This window comes from Gnatocerus cornutus, chromosome 8, assembly GCF_029298725.1.
Source record: "Gnatocerus cornutus isolate USDA-ARS CGAHR chromosome 8, icGnaCorn1.1, whole genome shotgun sequence".
Lineage (NCBI taxonomy): Eukaryota > Metazoa > Arthropoda > Insecta > Coleoptera > Tenebrionidae > Gnatocerus > Gnatocerus cornutus.
In genome coordinates, this window is record NC_142240.1 from 9,932,168 (window position 1) to 9,948,738 (window position 16,571).

At 36.8% G+C, this 16,571-nt stretch overlaps 5 protein-coding genes across 5 annotated transcripts; 3 read left to right on the top strand and 2 right to left on the bottom strand.

Annotated features, from left to right (window-relative positions):
* Nucleotides 1–194: 194 nt before the first annotated feature.
* LOC148169632 (O-acyltransferase like protein-like) lies at nt 195–2,694 on the top strand. The gene is made up of 11 exons (XM_088044211.1): nt 195–432; nt 481–635; nt 679–899; nt 950–1,032; nt 1,077–1,273; nt 1,317–1,492; nt 1,538–1,709; nt 1,754–1,941; nt 1,993–2,306; nt 2,353–2,495; nt 2,548–2,694. The coding sequence occupies exons 1-11, from the start codon at nt 372–374 to the stop codon at nt 2,692–2,694; spliced, it is 1,857 nt and encodes a 618-aa protein (XP_087900337.1). The 5' UTR covers nt 195–371.
* Nucleotides 2,695–3,008: 314 nt separating this feature from the next.
* On the top strand, nt 3,009–5,550 carry LOC148169633 (O-acyltransferase like protein-like). The gene is made up of 12 exons (XM_088044212.1): nt 3,009–3,069; nt 3,114–3,265; nt 3,310–3,536; nt 3,581–3,663; nt 3,710–3,906; nt 3,954–4,129; nt 4,174–4,345; nt 4,392–4,576; nt 4,623–4,936; nt 4,991–5,133; nt 5,182–5,271; nt 5,329–5,550. The coding sequence occupies exons 1-12, from the start codon at nt 3,009–3,011 to the stop codon at nt 5,548–5,550; spliced, it is 2,022 nt and encodes a 673-aa protein (XP_087900338.1).
* A 7-nt stretch (nt 5,551–5,557) lies between these two features.
* Nucleotides 5,558–7,847, top strand: LOC148169634 (O-acyltransferase like protein-like). Its single transcript, XM_088044214.1, has 10 exons — nt 5,558–5,621; nt 5,665–5,816; nt 5,857–6,098; nt 6,146–6,237; nt 6,283–6,479; nt 6,526–6,870; nt 6,916–7,097; nt 7,141–7,475; nt 7,521–7,663; nt 7,710–7,847. Exons 1-10 carry the CDS (start codon nt 5,558–5,560, stop codon nt 7,845–7,847), a joined length of 1,890 nt encoding a protein of 629 aa, XP_087900340.1.
* A 100-nt stretch (nt 7,848–7,947) lies between these two features.
* Nucleotides 7,948–10,054, bottom strand: LOC148169635 (heat shock protein 68-like). The gene is made up of 3 exons (XM_088043816.1): nt 10,029–10,054; nt 9,674–9,888; nt 7,948–9,620 (listed from the first exon to the last, which is right to left on the bottom strand). Exons 2-3 carry the CDS (start codon nt 9,876–9,878, stop codon nt 8,077–8,079), a joined length of 1,749 nt encoding a protein of 582 aa, XP_087899942.1. The 5' UTR covers nt 9,879–9,888; nt 10,029–10,054; the 3' UTR covers nt 7,948–8,076.
* A 2,614-nt stretch (nt 10,055–12,668) lies between these two features.
* Nucleotides 12,669–16,542, bottom strand: Elp1 (elongator complex protein 1). The gene is made up of 5 exons (XM_088043086.1): nt 15,968–16,542; nt 15,634–15,920; nt 13,220–15,588; nt 12,828–13,174; nt 12,669–12,774 (listed from the first exon to the last, which is right to left on the bottom strand). The coding sequence occupies exons 1-5, from the start codon at nt 16,464–16,466 to the stop codon at nt 12,716–12,718; spliced, it is 3,561 nt and encodes a 1,186-aa protein (XP_087899212.1). The 5' UTR covers nt 16,467–16,542; the 3' UTR covers nt 12,669–12,715.
* Between the last annotated feature and the right edge of the window lie 29 nt (nt 16,543–16,571).

The window sequence follows — 16,571 nt, forward strand, 5'->3', positions numbered from 1 at the left end:
CAACTTGTTTATAAATACATATTAATGATGACATGAAAAAATTAAATTATTTTAATGAAAGACTTTGTTGTGTCAACCTTCAAACAATTTGTTATAGTAATTCAAACAAAAAACGCATCAGGTGCAATTAAGAAAGAAAGGAAATGTCAGAAGAATATTAAGACAAATTAGAAAACAATCCAAGATAAAGCGAACATGTGAAATACGCATTTTAGAAAATCTCGTGGTAATAATTTCCTAGATAAATCTCTTTGCTTTTTTTTATCTCCAACACGTGCTGAATAAGAATTTTTTATACCTAACAACCGTGCTTTATCGCAGGATAACATTTTAGACGAAGTAACACTGCACCCAGAACGACTTCCATTACCATGTTTCGACTAAGATTTTTCGTTTTGGCACTCTTTTTTGAATTAGGATGGACTATTACAGGTGGATGATAAAAATAAGTCTTTCAATGTTTTAACTGTTTTATTTTAGAGAAAGAAATTGCCTCGTTGCCACCAATTTACCACATAGATGACTACGACAATTGTATGCTCCACAGCGATAAGGCTTTGTTTTGCAAAATTGACTTGGAACTGTTCCCCACAAACAAAGAAAATGTTTCAGAAGTCTGGAATCTTATTACAGAGGTTGTGCCAAATTGAAGAGATTTTTTTTAATACTGGATTTTAGAAGCTCAAAATTGAACGTTATTTTCACCGGCATGCGATTTGTTTAACGAAGAGATGCCCTCAACTATCAAAATCTGAGATTTTAAAAAATAGCTCCGCTTTCCTGGAAGAAGTTTCAGATTGTTACGGTGGTACCTACGAACACTTGGGGCTTAGGGGAAAGGTCGTAACCATAATCTGTAGAAATAAGAGTCCTGTTGATGGTTACGACCTTATTTTCGGGTATTCTAAACACTAATTTACTTCATAAATTATTATAATCTAATTTCCAGAATGTTTATCATTACTATAATTGGTCTCGTTCTGTTTGCTTGGTTTTACGACATCTCTTACAACCCCAAAATCAAAACGACTTGTAAGTACTTTTAATTTTTGTTAAAACTACAGAATGTTCCACAGTTGATAAATACATCTCTTCCTTCTCTTTGACTCGCAACTGGAAGCGTTTAACAACAGTGGACTTAACAGATCCAGACACCAAAGCCTTCAGTTGTCTACAGGGCGTTCGAGTTTTAAATTGTAGTCACATCATATTTTTTCACGCTTCGTTTCTTATCTCAAGAACGCCAAATTTGAACCCTTGGTTCATAGAAGAAGTACGATTCCATCTTATAAATTTTCATTAAAGTGGAATTTTAGGTGATAAAGGATGGGTACAATCCAATCCGCCAATCAGGTTTTATATACAACCAAATGCAACCTTTCTTCTTTTTATCAGCATGGTTGCTGACCCACAACTGTCTTAAAGAAATAGAGCGAAAACACGGGATGTCGCTAGGGTACATTCTTCACAGGATTGTAACACGATACCTTAGGTAAATCTATCGGGTTAAATAATCACAGATAAAAATCTTCTTCAGGTTAACACCGCTCATGATCATTTCGGTGTTTTTAATCGCCACATTGGTTCCTCACATGTCTGACGGTCCTTTTTGGGAAGAAACTGTACAATCACAACGTGACATATGTCGGAAGGAATGGTGGAGAAAAATTCTTTATCTTCGTGATGCTTCGACGGAACCGCATGAGATGGTAACAACACGAAACGCCCTGGTCTTACTAATTTAATTTTCTAGTGTTTGAAACATTTGTGGTCTTTATCAGTGGATTTTTATTTCTACATTGCAATCATGGTAATTCTATGGGTAGGCTATAAATACCCAAAAAAGATCTTATGGGTTTGTGGAGTTATCTGGGTGTTACACGTTTTTTGCACGTACTTTGAACTCCTTAAAATTCACTCAAACCGTCATCAGGCTCCAACGTAACTAATACAACTAACGACTTGTTTCGTGGTAACTCTGTTCTGTCATAGATTGAATTTTGGAAAGAGGATGGCGGTTTACAGCCTCACAATGACGAATGTGCCAGCGGCTTTGAGTGGTGCAGTTTCCTGCTACATCTACTACATGTATAAAGAAACGCTCTTTGTTACCAAAAAGAGTGTTTGGACAGCCTGGATTTTGATCCTAACTGCAGCATATCTTGGTCTATTAACTCCAGAACTCATTCTAACCCAATTTAAATCAAAAGCCGTAGAGTTATTCATGATTTACGTTTGTTTAACCCGCACGTTTGTCAACATTGCTTTAGGTTTATTTATTTTAGTTCTGACTAAAGGCAGCGGTGGTAAGTTTCTTCCGCACCGTTACTTTTACACTTCTTTGTTTTCCAGGAATTATAAGAAAGGTTCTAGCTAGTAAGACCATGTACATCCTTGGTCGACTGACTTACGCCGCGTATATTATACATCCGTTTATTCTGTTTTTTAAAATTGGACTCCTGAGAGCACCGCTTTTACTGAGCAACTCTATGATTGTAAATTTTTTTGGTGTCATTGTTAAATTTGTTCTTATTTATTATTTTTTAGCTATATGATTGTTTGATGGATATCATAGGCTCGTTTTGCTTGGCTGTTCCAGTGACGCTGTTTTTTGAGATGCCGTTCAATGAAGCGAAAAGTTATGTAATCAAGGGGATGAGAAAAAGAGAACCTGAGGCTAAAAAAATTGATTAGATAAACACGCTGTTGAGTTAATATTTTTCATGTCCACCGCTTTGTAATAAATATATTGTAAACAATTATTTTATTTTACACCGCGTTTGTCACATTGAAACCACTTTGTGTCATGTATTTTATTTCCCACATTTCTTTTTCTATACATGCAAAATTACACTAATCAGCCATTTTCTTAGTAATTTTTAAGATAAAACTGTTACTTAATTTTTATCTACAGCACGTGCCAATTACGATTTTTATAGCCAACAAACAGGCTGATTTATCACAGGACGACCACTTTTCAACAAACTAACACGACTTTTTCTGCAATTATGTTTCTATTAAGATATTTCGTTTTATCACTCTTTGTTGAATTAGGATGGGCTGTCACAGGTGGATACTAAAAATCCTTAATTTTTTTGACTGGTTCGTTTTAGAGCGAGAAATTGCCGCTTTGCCACCATTTTACCACATGGATGACTATGACAACTGTGTGCTCCACGATGAAGATGCGTTATATTGCAAAATTAAGCTGGAACTGTTTCCGACAAACAACGAAAATGTTTCCGTTTGGAATATTATGACAGAGGTTTCGTCGAATTATAGTGTTTTTAATCTATTACTTTGTTTTAGCTCCAGATTGATCACTTTCCTTATACACATGCAATCTGTTTGACCCAAAGATGCCCTCAATTACCAAAGACCGAGATTTTACAAAATACCTCCGCTTTTCTTAAAGAGGTTACGCAATGTTACGGTGGTTCTTACAAGCATTTGGGACTTGGCGGAAATATCACAAGCATGACTTGTAGAAATAAGAGTCCCATTGATCTTTACGACGTCATTTTCGGGTACTCAATGTACTAATTACCTCAAGAATAATTAATATCAGCAACATTTCCAGAATAATCATCATTGCTATAATTGGTCTCGTTCTTTTTGCTTGGTTGTACGACACTTCTAACAATTCTGAAGTCAAAACGAGCTGTAAGTACTCTTCTTATTTGTATTAAAACTACGGAATTCTCTACAGTTGATAAATACATTTCGTGCTTCTCTTTGGGTCGAAACTGGAAGCGCTTAACAACAGTGGATGTAATCGACCCAGACGTCGAAGCCTTTAGTTGTCTACAGGGCGTTCGCGTCTTAAACTGTAGCCTCGTTATAATTATTCACGCGTCGATTCTTTTCCAAGGGATGCCAAGTTTGAATTCTTGGTTAATGCTCGGAGTACGAGCCACATTTTCATGATATTTCTGTAACACCGGGAATTTTAGGCAACGACTGATGATTTAGTCCCAATTTATCTGTATGGTATTATGTACAACCAAATGCAACCTTTTTTCTTTTTATCAGCGTGGTTGCTGACCTTCAACTTTCTGAAAGAAATACAGAGGAAGAACGGAAAAACGTTTGGACAAATTCTTCATCGACTGTTATCAAGATACTTAAGGTAAACTTGTTTGATCGAAAAATCAAAGAAAAATTCTTCTTCAGGTTGACTCCACTAATGATAATGTCAGTGTTTTCCATCGCCACGTGGGTTACTCACATGTCTGATGGTCCTCTATGGGATGAAACACTAGAAGCTCATCGCAAAGCATGTCGCAACAAATGGTGGAGAAAATTACTTTACCTTCTTGATGTTTCTTCGGAAGTGGACGAAATTGTAAAATTATGTTAATCGTCCGCATTTTACTAATTTCATGTTGTAGTGTATGCCGCACTTATGGTCTCAAAATGTCGATTTTTATCTCCACATAACCATCTTAGTAGTTTTATGGGTCGCGTATAAGAACCCAAAAAAAATATTACGAATTTGTGGAGGGATCTGGTGCTTCCATATTCTTTCTACGTTATTAATACTTCGTGTGTTAGACTCAACAGATTTCGCCCTAAAGTAAATAACAAGCAAATGAGTTCTTATTGTAATTGTTTCATTGTAGAGGAAACGTAGCAAAAGCCATGATAATTTATAGTCTTACAATAACAAACGTCCCAGCTGCTTTAAGTGGTGCAGCTTTCGGCTACTTTTATTATGATTACAAAGAAACGCTCTTCACTACAAAGAAAAGTGTTTGGACAACATGGATCTTTATTTTAATCACAGCCTGTGTTGGTCTTTTTATGCCATTAATAACTTTAAACGATGTGACATCCAACTCTGCAATGTTTTTTACGATTTACTTTTGCTTAACTCGAACGTTTGTTAACATTGCTTTAGGGTTGTTTATTTTAGTTCTTGTTAAAGGTCGCGGGGGTAAGTTTCACCTTCACTCCTTAACGATTAGTTTTATCCTTCTTTGTTGAACAGGAGTGTTAAGAAAAATCCTAGCAAGTAAGGCCATGTACATTCTTGGCCGTCTGACCTACGCCGCGTATATTATACATCCATTTATAATGGACTTAAAAGTTGGATTTTTGAGAGCACCCATTTTCCTGAACAATTATTTGATGGTAAAACTGTTGGTTTTGTTTGAATTTATACTTTATTTGTTACTTTAGTTGTTTGACAGCTTAATGGATATTATAGTGTCGTTTAGCGTGGCTGTACCAGTGACGCTCTTTTTTGAGATGCCATTTGATGAAGTGAAAGTTTATATCATTAAAGCGATGAGAAAAAGAGAAAGTAAGACAAAAAAAAGTGATTAGTTGAATATCCTGTTATGTCTACCGCATTTTAATAAATTTGTTCTACAAATTTTGTTTGCGTTTATCATATTGAAACCTTTATCTATTGCTCAACAAACATTTCTAATTATTTTCACACCTAAACACCGATTATTTTATCTTTTGATACCAAGCACCTGCTCTATCTTCGCCTACAACTTATCACAAAAACTGGGAACACGTCTCCATTTCCCCTCACTTTAACTCAAAAATGTTGCGAACTAACTTCTTAGACACTCTTTTCTTGATATTCACAAAAATATGGCCCGTTACAGGTTGGTTTAACTTCACCACGAAAACTATGACTCTTCATTTTAGATCCAGAATACGCATTAATGCCTCCGGTTTTCCACATCGATAATTACGACCACTGCATGCTCTACGGTAATGAAGCTCTGTTCTGCTTTCTGTCGTTTCAGTTGTCCCCCAAAAATCCCGAAAACACGTCCCACGTGTGGAATATTATGCAGGTTTGGGAAAAAAAGTCTCGGATTTTTAACTCTCTTTCAGAAATTACCAGACATGATGTACTACAATCATAGTTTGTTGAGGCACGCGATTTGCGTGACTGAGAGGTGCCCCCATGTTCCAAAAAACGAGATTCTTAATAATAATCCGTTTTATATCGCTCAACTTGCCGAATGCTACAGTGAAAACTTCAAATCTGAGGGGTTCATGGGTGAAATTAAGCAAATAATGTGTGAGACTACGGAACCGATGTATGAAGTCAACGATTACGATCGTATTTTCCGGTATTTCTCTAATCACAGTTTTTGCGTGTGTTGACACCATTTTATAGGTTGTTTTTGTGGATTATAATCCATTTAGCCCTGTTTGCGTGGATTTATGATTTGATTTTCGTCCCGGATTTGACTGATTTGAACACTCCTTGTAAGTCACACTTTAAACTAAACACCCACAAACTTTTAATTTTAGTCAAAAAATTAATATCCGCGTTTTCGATCCGACAAAATTGGAAACGACTAACTAAAATAGATGTTGAAGACCCGGACTTTAGAACAATTCGTTGTCTTCAGGGTGTGCGGTTATTGAATGCCATCAGTGTTGTTATGTCTCACTGGTTTCTTATAAATACAGCTTTACCTGTGAGGAACACCAGATTTATGGAGACGGTATTAAAGGTTTACGTTTATACTCAAAAATTATGTCGGTTTTTAGCTCACTATTGGTGTCTTCAGTCTATACCACGCAATAGGTGGTCGTTATAACCACGTCCAAACCTTCTTCATCATGTCTTCGTTTCTTTTAACATTCAAGTTTTGTAAAGATATCGATGAGAAAAAAACGATGAGTTGTTCATACTTTCTTAAGAAACTCCGAGATCGATATTTCAGAATAACACCTCTTTTAACTATTATGATTTTGATGTACATCACGTGCATTGCACATCTCTCCAGAGGCCCTTTGTGGGATTTTACCATTGGGTATGAATACAGAGTGTGTCAGGCTTCTTGGTGGTTGAATATACTCTACATCAATAACTTCATTCCGTACTCTCAGATGGTAAAAACTGATTTGGTTTTATCGTATTTTTAATGTGCATTTTAGTGTGAAGCTCATCTGTGGTCAATGTCTGTAGATATGCAGTTTTACGTCTTAGCTGTGTTTCTACTGTGGTTTTTCTGGAAATACCCTAAGAAGATTGTCTGGATGATGCTAGCAGTGTGGGGCTTTCATCTCGTTGGAACCTTTTACTCTATTAAGGGGGCACAACCCGGAAAATTCCCAGAGTAAGTCTGACTGTACTTATTGGTTTCGCTAACACTTTTCTAGGGGTTACTTTAATCTTACTTTCGTGAATATGCCAGACTCTTTGAACATCTCCAAAGCTTCCATCACCAACATCCCTGGTTCTCTCTTTGGTATATTTTTCGGCTACATTGTTTATAAGTACAGAAACGAACAACTATTTACCAAAAAAATCCACAATGTGCTGTGGTGGGTTTTGAGCTGGGGCTGCATATTCTTCGGTTACGTCACCCCTGGAATTATAATCCATTGGTTGCCCGCAAAAATTCTCTTCGTGTTTCTCTACTACTTGTTGAGTCGCACCATCTACAGTTTCGGCGTTGGACTGTTAATTTTCGGAGTTACTCAAGGACAAGGAGGTCTGTTTATTTTATTTCTCGTGAAATTTTATAGCGTGTTTTTAGGTATTCTTAGGGATCTTTTAGAGTGGCGTCCGTTTTACGTCCTGGGACGAGTAACGTACGCTGTTTATTTGGTGCATCCTTTTATTCATAGGATCAAATGGGGGCTTTACCGAACGACGATATATATCAACTGGTATCAACTGGTAATACGAAGGAAATTGTGGAGAATGAATTTAATGGTTTTTGTAGGTGTATAATTTTATTGGGCAAACTGTTTTGGCGTTTTTGGTGGCTGTGCCCGTTACGTTGTTGTTTGAAATGCCTTTTGAGGAAATTCGGATTCAGATGACGAGGAAGAGTAAAATAACGAATGGAAAATCGGATTAGGATTAAATTAAGGGTGTGTATTTTATTTTGTTTGATATTTACATACATCAACAATATCATGATTACAGCAACTAACAGCAAAATTCGTTATTAAACGAAAATGAAACATAAATAATAAAAAGAAATAACCGCCTACAAATTATCCATTAATTCGAAATTATACTTTTTTACAATGCTGGCGCATTTGAGTTTTACTTTGGCCAGCATATTTTTTAATTTATCTTCATCGTCAACTTCCATACTCTGCATCGTTTTCAAATTTAGTACATAATTCGTAACATTCTTTGTTAGATTTCACTAAGTCTTTTTTTTCCAAATTATAGATAATCCTAATACAATATTTCAACAAGTTTATTTTTTGATCTGCAATTTGTGCAAATTTCTCATCTTCATCTTTATGATTCTCTGCATCTTTCAAAGCGTTTTGTACTTCAGCGTCATTCCGGTGGCCCCTAGTGTACGTAATTTTCAAGTCTTTTGAATTATTTTTGAACTGTTCCTTCGCAGTAAATGTTAATAATCCGTTTATGTCCACCTTCATAGTAACAGTAACTTTAGTTTGACCTGGTGGGGCGGGTGTCAAATCGTCAATGCGTAATGTTCCCAATAGAAGGTTCTTTTCAGCATTCATACGTTCACCTTCATATATTTTAAAGGGCATATTTCTTTGATTATTATTCACAGTTACAAATGTAGTTGACACAGTCACAGGTATAGCTGTATTACGTTTGATAATAAATTCCATTTTACTGGATGCAGAATCTGTACCAAGGGATAACGGAATCACATCAGCTATTTTAATATCAGTAATTTCTTGATTTCGATTGGCAGAAAGCATTGCTGCTTGTAATGCAGCTCCTTTTGCCACACACTCATCTGGATTATCAAACATGCTCGGCTTTCTACCATCAAAAAATTCAGTGATCATTTCTTGTATCTTCGGAATTCGCGTAGAACCTCCAGCAAGAATAACCTCTTTTATGTCACCTTCAGACAAATTAGAACTCTTCAAACAACTAGCGACAAGATCTATAGTCTTCTGAAAAAGACTCTTTACCATGGCTTCAAATTGGGTTTTGGTCAAAACGATTTCGACACAGTCATGATTAGGGACAAAAGCATCGAGAATAATGTTCGTACTCTCCATTGAGCACAGCAATTTCTTACTTTTTCCACATTCGTTATGAAGACGTCGCATTGCTCTTCTATCCTTCCTCGGATCAAACTTAAACTTTTTGAGTAACTCATCGCAAACATAATCAATAATTAGATTATCAAAATCCTGTCCCCCTAAATGACTATCACCGCCCACAGAAATAACTTCTACAGAATTTTCGGTTCCTTTTCGTAAAATAGCAACGTCAAAGGTACCACCTCCTAAATCATAAACCAAAAAGTAATCATCCGTCTTGAGTTCTGTTTCCATGTAATAACTCAAAGCGGCGGCTGTTGGTTCATTTAGAAGCTTCAAAACTGTAAAACCTGACTTTTCTGCAGCCTCCAAAACCGCAGTCCTTTGATTCACATTAAAATATGCCGGAACCGTAATTACAGCCTTACTCACCGACGTTCCCAACGTGTTCTCAACATCCTTTTTAATTTTCAAAAGAATTGTGGCTGCAATTTCGGAAGGAGTCTTCTTTATAATTTGTGAAGGTTGCTCGATCAAAATAACAGGATCGTCAGATTTAGAATCCAAAGAGAAAGGAAAGTAATGTAAACTCTTTTGGACGTAGGGATCATTGCGGGTTCGACCAAGGAGCCGTTTAATTTCTAAAAATAAAAATATTTTATACTGGATACAATAAAAAAACATCATTACATACCAAAAACTGCATATTCAGGTTTGTAACGTGCCAAATCCTTGCCGTGTTCTCCTACAACGATTTCATTCTGGGTGGTTATAAACAACACCGAGGGTGTCACTCTTCCTCCTTCCTTATTCTCTAATACTTTTATTTTACCTTTGAACCAATAAGCGGCACAGCAATTTGTCGTTCCAAAGTCAATTCCTATTGCTAGGTCGTCCATCTATACTATACTAAAAACTTGAAGTTAATATGTACTTAAATTTTATGAGATGCTGATAAATATCATTATTTTTATTGTAGCAGTTTCATTACAAAACATTTCTAATTTATACTAAATAATACAATTAAATAAATCTATTATAAAACTTACATGTTGATGAAGTTTGCTCGCTGAAGTAGTCACAAATACGTGATTACACACATCACATTCTATCAATTTACTCAGATAAGATAAATTACAAAAAGTACCTATTTATTGCTTAAGCTTCATACGAATACTTTGAAGTTACCTATAAATATTATGTACAGGATGTTTGGAGTTATCCCTGCCAAACTTTAACCGAGTGTCTATCTTCATATACTGATAAAAAATATAAATGACGTGGGGGTCTAATATTTATAGTTTAGCTGTAAAAGGACCTGCGGCCACTGATTGAGAGCCATTGACGCTTACCTTACAACAACAACAACAGACTTCGTCCGTAGCTAAAACGAGCCACTAAAGTTTGGATTTGCACCACACTTCCGTTGGAATCACTCACAAAAAGCAACCCTTTGAACGTAGTACGGAGATAACAAATGTTCTTGTAGTGTGCCCAAAATTGTCCAAACATGGAATCTTCTGGCAAGGCAAAATAATTCCAGGTTGTTCGTTTACTACGTCCAGAATTTTCTCTTCAACGTGCAGTTTTCTCACTAGCAAAAGCAAACCTGTGCCCCAAAGTCTTTGATGCAATGCCACAAATAATCCTCGAGAGGAAACTCGCCGATTACGGAACCGATTCCAGTACATATGAACAGCAAGACGACTTACTCCACGCACTTCCCCGTAAATTAATAGCATATGAGTATGAGCCATTTCGGCAACAGAAAACTCACAATAATCCATAATGAAAATCAATAACATTTCCGAACGAAGGATGACAATAAACTAAAGAAAGTGCAAGAAACAGAGCGCAAAAAACTTACTAGAAATAAAGTTTTTTTTAAATAGCGGTAAAATTTCATTATCAATACCAATTTATGAATGAATAAACGTAAACAAGAAGGTCGTTCCCAAACAGTGGGGCCCAAAATTCAAATTATTGTAGCTCGTTTATTACATAGCTCAACAAAATTTTTTTTTTTTGTTGCGCTGAATATCTCTGCGGATTTCTATGTTTTCAAGACCATAGTTTTGGAATGTATTCTTAAAAGTACTGAATTGGCTCTGTTTTTTTTTTATTTTGGCGTATTTTATATTTTTAATAATTTAGACTTTGAGTCGGCTCTTCAGAACACGAATTATAACAAAGTGATTATTATCATGTTAAAATTCGCTTTTGTGCACGAGACCAACAAAAGTTGGAATGCTTCAAGATTTTCAGTAAATAAGGGCATAAAAAATATAAAAGATGAGCTTATAAAATGCGTTTTATTAAAGTTTAACATGTAATTTTTTTTTTCAACTTCTATGTACATTAATTATCCATTCAAACGAAATAATTTGTAATAATTTCCAAAGAAAAAGATATTTAAGAATATACTTGTTATTTATTTCACAATTTTACCGATTTTTAGTAAAATATGAAAACAAAGATTGAAAAAAAATTTTCCAAAACCATTCGTAGTTTCGTGAATTGTTGGCATAGAAGTATTCAAAACCATGCACTCTTACATCAAGAGCAACAAAATCACTGCTGACCAGTGTTATTGCCCAAAACCAAAAATGATATAAAGAATTTTTACTCAGTTTATAAACATCTATCTACGTTTTAAGTATGGCAGCGATAACCCCAAACACCCTGTATATTCAGAAATGTTGCAAATAAAATTCTTAAAGAAAATTTTGAGATCTCTACAAAGAAAAGACTAAAATAACTATTATCCATGCCCAATTACAAACTTCTAGAGCAGAAGACAAATTTTAGAAATTTTCGTTAAAAAATCACGCTTTCCTCGAAGCAAAATGGAGAATGGGAATAAAATCGGATTAAAGCGCAAACAAAAATTCATTATTCATCATTATTATCTTTATGAGTGTAGTTTTTATAACAAAAAAAAACGCACCTAATAAACAACCAATTCAATATTAACTTTTCATTCATTGGGTACACACAGGTGTCCCAGAACGCTCGCACTTTCTTTTAATGAGAAATTCTCCATCAAAATCTGAGTTGATTATCGTATCGCATAATGTTCAGGCCCAACAGTTTTTGAGTTACAAACACTTTAAGACAAAGGAATTAACACCATTAATCAAACACTTTAGATGCAAAAATTCCCCTAATAAGTTGGCCAATCACAGCTCATAAATCACTATATAGCATCCTGTGTAGGCTGTCCAGAAAGTCGTGCACTACCTTGAGTAACTGAGAAATCCTCTAGAACCCGAAAAAATGTTTAAAAAGATCCCACACTCTATGTTTTCGTAGTAGAGGAAAATAGACAACATTGCTGAAGTGTACACCCAATAATTTAAATTTCTAGTGTTCAAGATGGCGACGTTGTTGTATTGTTCCATAATGAACGATACCACACTGATCGACATTGTTAATTCGAAACTTTTACTAACATTTTTTACGGATTTCTGATAAGATTCTGTCGATTTTTGCACCAAGTTTGTTCACACAATTTTTTTTATATCATAAAAGCATTATAATGGGAAATTATTGCACAAAAATCTTTGCACAATTTTTAGAATTGAAATTGGAACATCGAGGTTAAACAACGCATAGAGACTATCTTAAAAGCTTGCAAAGACAGAGAGAAAGTGACAAAAGATACAATAAAATTTTCATTGATTATTTTCATGTTATCTTTATTAAAGAAAAACCTTAAAAATTAATTTCTTGACTTTTAAAACAAATGAAGCGTCCTATTACCCAGCTGACCAGGTGGCGTCCGAAACTCAACATCTGCAAAAAACAAGATTACGAAATCTAAAAATACATTCATGATCCAAATTTACCTAAATGTTCAAAATTCTCCAAATCCGCCAATTCCTGCACGTTCTGTGTTTGATTGTTGGCATAGAAATGTGGCGGCCAAATCTGATTGATTTCTTTTGTAACACTACTGCGAATATTCAAGTAAAAATTGTAGAACTTCTTAATATCGTGGTATGAAACGTCGCTCTCTTGTAACAGAAGGACGCAGCACGATACTACGTCTTCGCCTCTTGAGTAAACTTCTTTGATTATCCCATGTAGCGCTCTGATTAAAGCTATGTCTTCGTACATTCCGCCTTCGCGGAGATCTTGTTTCTTTCTTTCTTCTTTGCGGCGGTTTCGAGATGACGCTGTTGAAGAACGAGACCTAAAAAAATTGTAAGTACAAGAGAAGGGTGTGTTCTAGGCTCACCTAGAAGACCGCGATGATCTTGAGATTGTGCTACCAGCGTCAGAGAACAGATCATCCCGATCATCACCCTCGTCGCCAAAATTACCGAACTTCTCTCCTTTATTTCGCCGAACTTCGCCCAGTCTTGTAGTAAATTTCCCAAAAATATCACCCAACCCTGTCAATCGCTCCTCCAAGTAGTTTCTATGTTTACACAACAGTGGAACCACCTCAGAAACTATAATATCCCCACGCCCGTGTTTCTTCGCGATATGAATAGCCTCCTCAAAGAAGTAATTCTCTAGCAATACTTTAACAGCCATTTCGTAGTTCCCTGCGTAGAATTCAAACAAAATCGCCGCATCTTTAATCATGTGACTTTGAGTCAACTTCCTTCCTAACTCATCAACAACTGTTAACTTCTCCACGTTGTCAACTTTGAGCTCCTCCAACAAATCCAGAGCTTCTCTCCACGACAAGCTCAAGATAAACTCCTCCAAAGCTTCCCTAAGAAGAGTTGCCCGTTTTAAAACAATTCCCGCTTCGTGGTGATACCCACGTTGGCTCAAACTCTGAGCAAACGCGCGACTCACATCCTGGAAATGTCTGTTGTTTCTGGAGCAGCTTTCATACGCTTCTTTATACACGCCGTGTTTTTGTATGAAGCTCAAAAGTGTTTCCGAGTCGGTTTTGGGGCACCGAAGCAAATACAAAACCGCGGCTTTCGGTTTTTTTCCGTACAAATTTATTTCGTAGCGTCTTGTAACCTCTGGCATGTTATTCAAATTGTTTAAATGAGGCTCGTAGATTCGGGGGTCCAACTGACAACAACTCGCTACAAAATGCGCAAGATCTAAGTCATACAGAAGGAGAGCTTCAGTGTAGAGCTTATTCTGATCACACCCGTAAGTTTTCAACGTGTTAATCGCCTCCACGAGCTTCTGTTTGGCCGCTGTGTCGGTATAAGACCGCCTCAGAAGGTCTTGTAAGTACGCCAAAGCGTCCCTCAGAGTGAAAAAGTTCAAATTGATGATCATGATCGTGGTAATGTAATCAGCGTAGTCCACACTATCGAAGAATGCAAAGATTGCCCCGAATATCGCGTCGATTTTCCCTGGGTAATTCACAACATCCCTCGCGTTCTTATAAATGGTGCTCAAGACATTCCCTGATTCAAATTCCAGACACAAATTGTTTAACTCATTGACTGTGGTTAGCCCATCGATAAACTTATCGATTTGCCTCAAAAAACGTTGAGGATCCAAATCAAACAATAAGTTCACGTTGAGTTTTTCCAGGCGGATAAAACGAAGAGCTTCTCCCCAATTATCGTTGAGCAAAGAATCAAGAATATCGATTGATATCAATCGACAGGAGATCGTCTCTAAGTTACCCCGAGGAAGTAGAAGGACGATTTTGGGGGAATTTGCAATCGCTGTGACTATCGTAGCACCTTGTTCAACACTTCTGCGATAATTATCTTTGTTTTTTCCCAGTTTGAAACAGTGGAGTTCGTTCTGCTTCGTGGTAAACAACAGATAGTCATCGAAAATGGTAAATGAGTTGACACAATCGTTGATTTTTTCTTCGTTGATAAAGAAGTGACAGTTTGAGGAGAGTTGACAACAGTAACTACTGCCATCGATCGTTGTTACTTCTTGTCGTACGATGTTGAGACTGTCGTTGATGTACAAAGACGGGCTCAACTGTTTTAAACCAACGGGAGCGTTGTTTGAGTGCAACAAGTGCCTCAGAGGCTCGGAGACAACGTCAACGAAATTAATTTCGCCGTGGTAATTCAAATTATAGATTACAGTGTCGGAAGTTTCAGCGGCGAAGTAAATGACTGAATCTCGTAAAGTGAAGTGGTGGCATGAAAGGGGGATGCTTGACAAGTCCGGGATGATAGCCCCCAGTTGTATAGACGCGACGACCGTTTCTGAAGCAATATCATGGACAGTGAGGTTGTTGTCACCGTCTACAATTAGGAGGGAATCATCGTTGAAACCAACAAAATTCACGGGGGCAGAGTTGATGATTTTCTTTGAGCATAAAATGGGCGGGACTATTGAGTCTTTAAAATCGGTTAATTGGACCGTGGCGCCGTTGATAACAGCGCAGATTCCCGTCGCGTTTGAGACGGTATGAGTGAAGACATACTTAATAATCTCGGAAGTTGTCACGACTTTTAGGGTGAACGTGAATTGGGAGCTTTCCAGCCATTCAAAATCAAGCAAAGTGTTGTCAGGGAAAGTGAGGCTCTGTTTCTGGTACCATTGATAGTTGCTTGACATCAGTAAATGAAGACTTTGGGTCTTTTTATCAGGGTCTCGGGTTTGAATTGTCAAAATTTGGGCGCAAGGACTCCACTTAAGATGCTGGACAGTGACCTAAAACAATGTGTTAGTGAAGGAAGCCCCTATTAAGGATATTACATCTCCAAAATCCAGATCAAAAGTAAATCTCTTTTGGCCATTTTTCTCAAAAATTACAACACTCTGCTTGTTTGTCTCAGCAATGGTGGCGATCATATTCCCAGTTGGTCTCCAAGCTATTAAGGGTTGGAGTCCAGGGCAGTCTTCTGAGCGATACATCGCTCTACAAGGTGTCTCAAAAACGACAAATTTTCGTTTTTGGTCCACCCAATAGTTCACGACGAACATTTCCCCATTTCCCCGCCAGGAAATGGTGGATCTTTGATCCTCAACTGGTTTAGTCTCAACTAAAATAAACAATGAATTGAGTTGGTAATTTAGCTAGTAATCCAACCTGGAGCTTGGTTTTTAAGTTTGCCCTCTGACCCCCGAAACTGCGTTTCCTTAGAACCCCATCCTACATAAACAGAGTCCTGAATCTTAGCTTCTACACTACTCTCCCCTTGCAGGAAAAAATCTCCGTTTTCATAATCAAAGCTGTACGTCGCCACGTCGCCTCCTTTAAACACCACAGCAGCAATTTCTTCCGTTGAGTTCCAACTAATTGCAGCAACGTCGTTAGGAAAAATAATCTCTTTGATACTGTCAGAATCCACAATGGTCATCACGTTTACAGCTACAAGACATATTTTCTTTTCAAAAGTCAAAACTTTCATGTGGGTGACGCCTTCAACGACAAGGGGGCACACTTCTGTACAAACGTTGTCTTTAAAATCGTGTTTAAATAAACCATTGTTGGTCAGAAAGTACGTGGCATCGGTCGTGTGAGCAAAAATGGGACCAGAGAAATTCACAGAGCGGTGGGTTAGTTCTAACAGTTCTAAATTCTTCATTTTTTTCACGTTTTGAAACTTAGGTTATATCAAGAAGTTGGGTTATGTTGACTGATGTTGATTTGTCAAAAGTTAAGGTCACTAGATCAAATTGTCTGTTTTATA

Excerpts from the sequence above, each read along its gene's own strand:
- LOC148169632 (XM_088044211.1), top strand. The coding sequence starts at position 372 with ATGTTTCGACTAAGATTTTTCGTTTTGGCACTCTTTTTTGAATTAGGA. Across the intron at positions 1,274-1,316 it reads ACCCTTGGTTCATAGAAGAA|GTGATAAAGGATGGGTACAA; the intron begins GTACGATTCCAT and ends GTGGAATTTTAG. Across the intron at positions 1,493-1,537 it reads ATTGTAACACGATACCTTAG|GTTAACACCGCTCATGATCA; the intron begins GTAAATCTATCG and ends AATCTTCTTCAG.
- LOC148169633 (XM_088044212.1), top strand. The coding sequence starts at position 3,009 with ATGTTTCTATTAAGATATTTCGTTTTATCACTCTTTGTTGAATTAGGA. Across the intron at positions 4,130-4,173 it reads CTGTTATCAAGATACTTAAG|GTTGACTCCACTAATGATAA; the intron begins GTAAACTTGTTT and ends ATTCTTCTTCAG. Across the intron at positions 4,346-4,391 it reads CTTCGGAAGTGGACGAAATT|TGTATGCCGCACTTATGGTC; the intron begins GTAAAATTATGT and ends TTCATGTTGTAG.
- LOC148169634 (XM_088044214.1), top strand. The coding sequence starts at position 5,558 with ATGTTGCGAACTAACTTCTTAGACACTCTTTTCTTGATATTCACAAAA. Across the intron at positions 6,238-6,282 it reads GACTGATTTGAACACTCCTT|TCAAAAAATTAATATCCGCG; the intron begins GTAAGTCACACT and ends TTTTAATTTTAG. Across the intron at positions 7,664-7,709 it reads ATATCAACTGGTATCAACTG|GTGTATAATTTTATTGGGCA; the intron begins GTAATACGAAGG and ends TGGTTTTTGTAG.
- LOC148169635 (XM_088043816.1), bottom strand. The coding sequence starts at position 9,878 with ATGGACGACCTAGCAATAGGAATTGACTTTGGAACGACAAATTGCTGT. Across the intron at positions 9,621-9,673 it reads ACCTGAATATGCAGTTTTTG|AAATTAAACGGCTCCTTGGT; the intron begins GTATGTAATGAT and ends TTTTATTTTTAG.
- Elp1 (XM_088043086.1), bottom strand. The coding sequence starts at position 16,466 with ATGAAGAATTTAGAACTGTTAGAACTAACCCACCGCTCTGTGAATTTC. Across the intron at positions 13,175-13,219 it reads AGATCATCGCGGTCTTCTAG|GTCTCGTTCTTCAACAGCGT; the intron begins GTGAGCCTAGAA and ends CAATTTTTTTAG. Across the intron at positions 12,775-12,827 it reads GGAGAATTTTGAACATTTAG|ATGTTGAGTTTCGGACGCCA; the intron begins GTAAATTTGGAT and ends TGTTTTTTGCAG.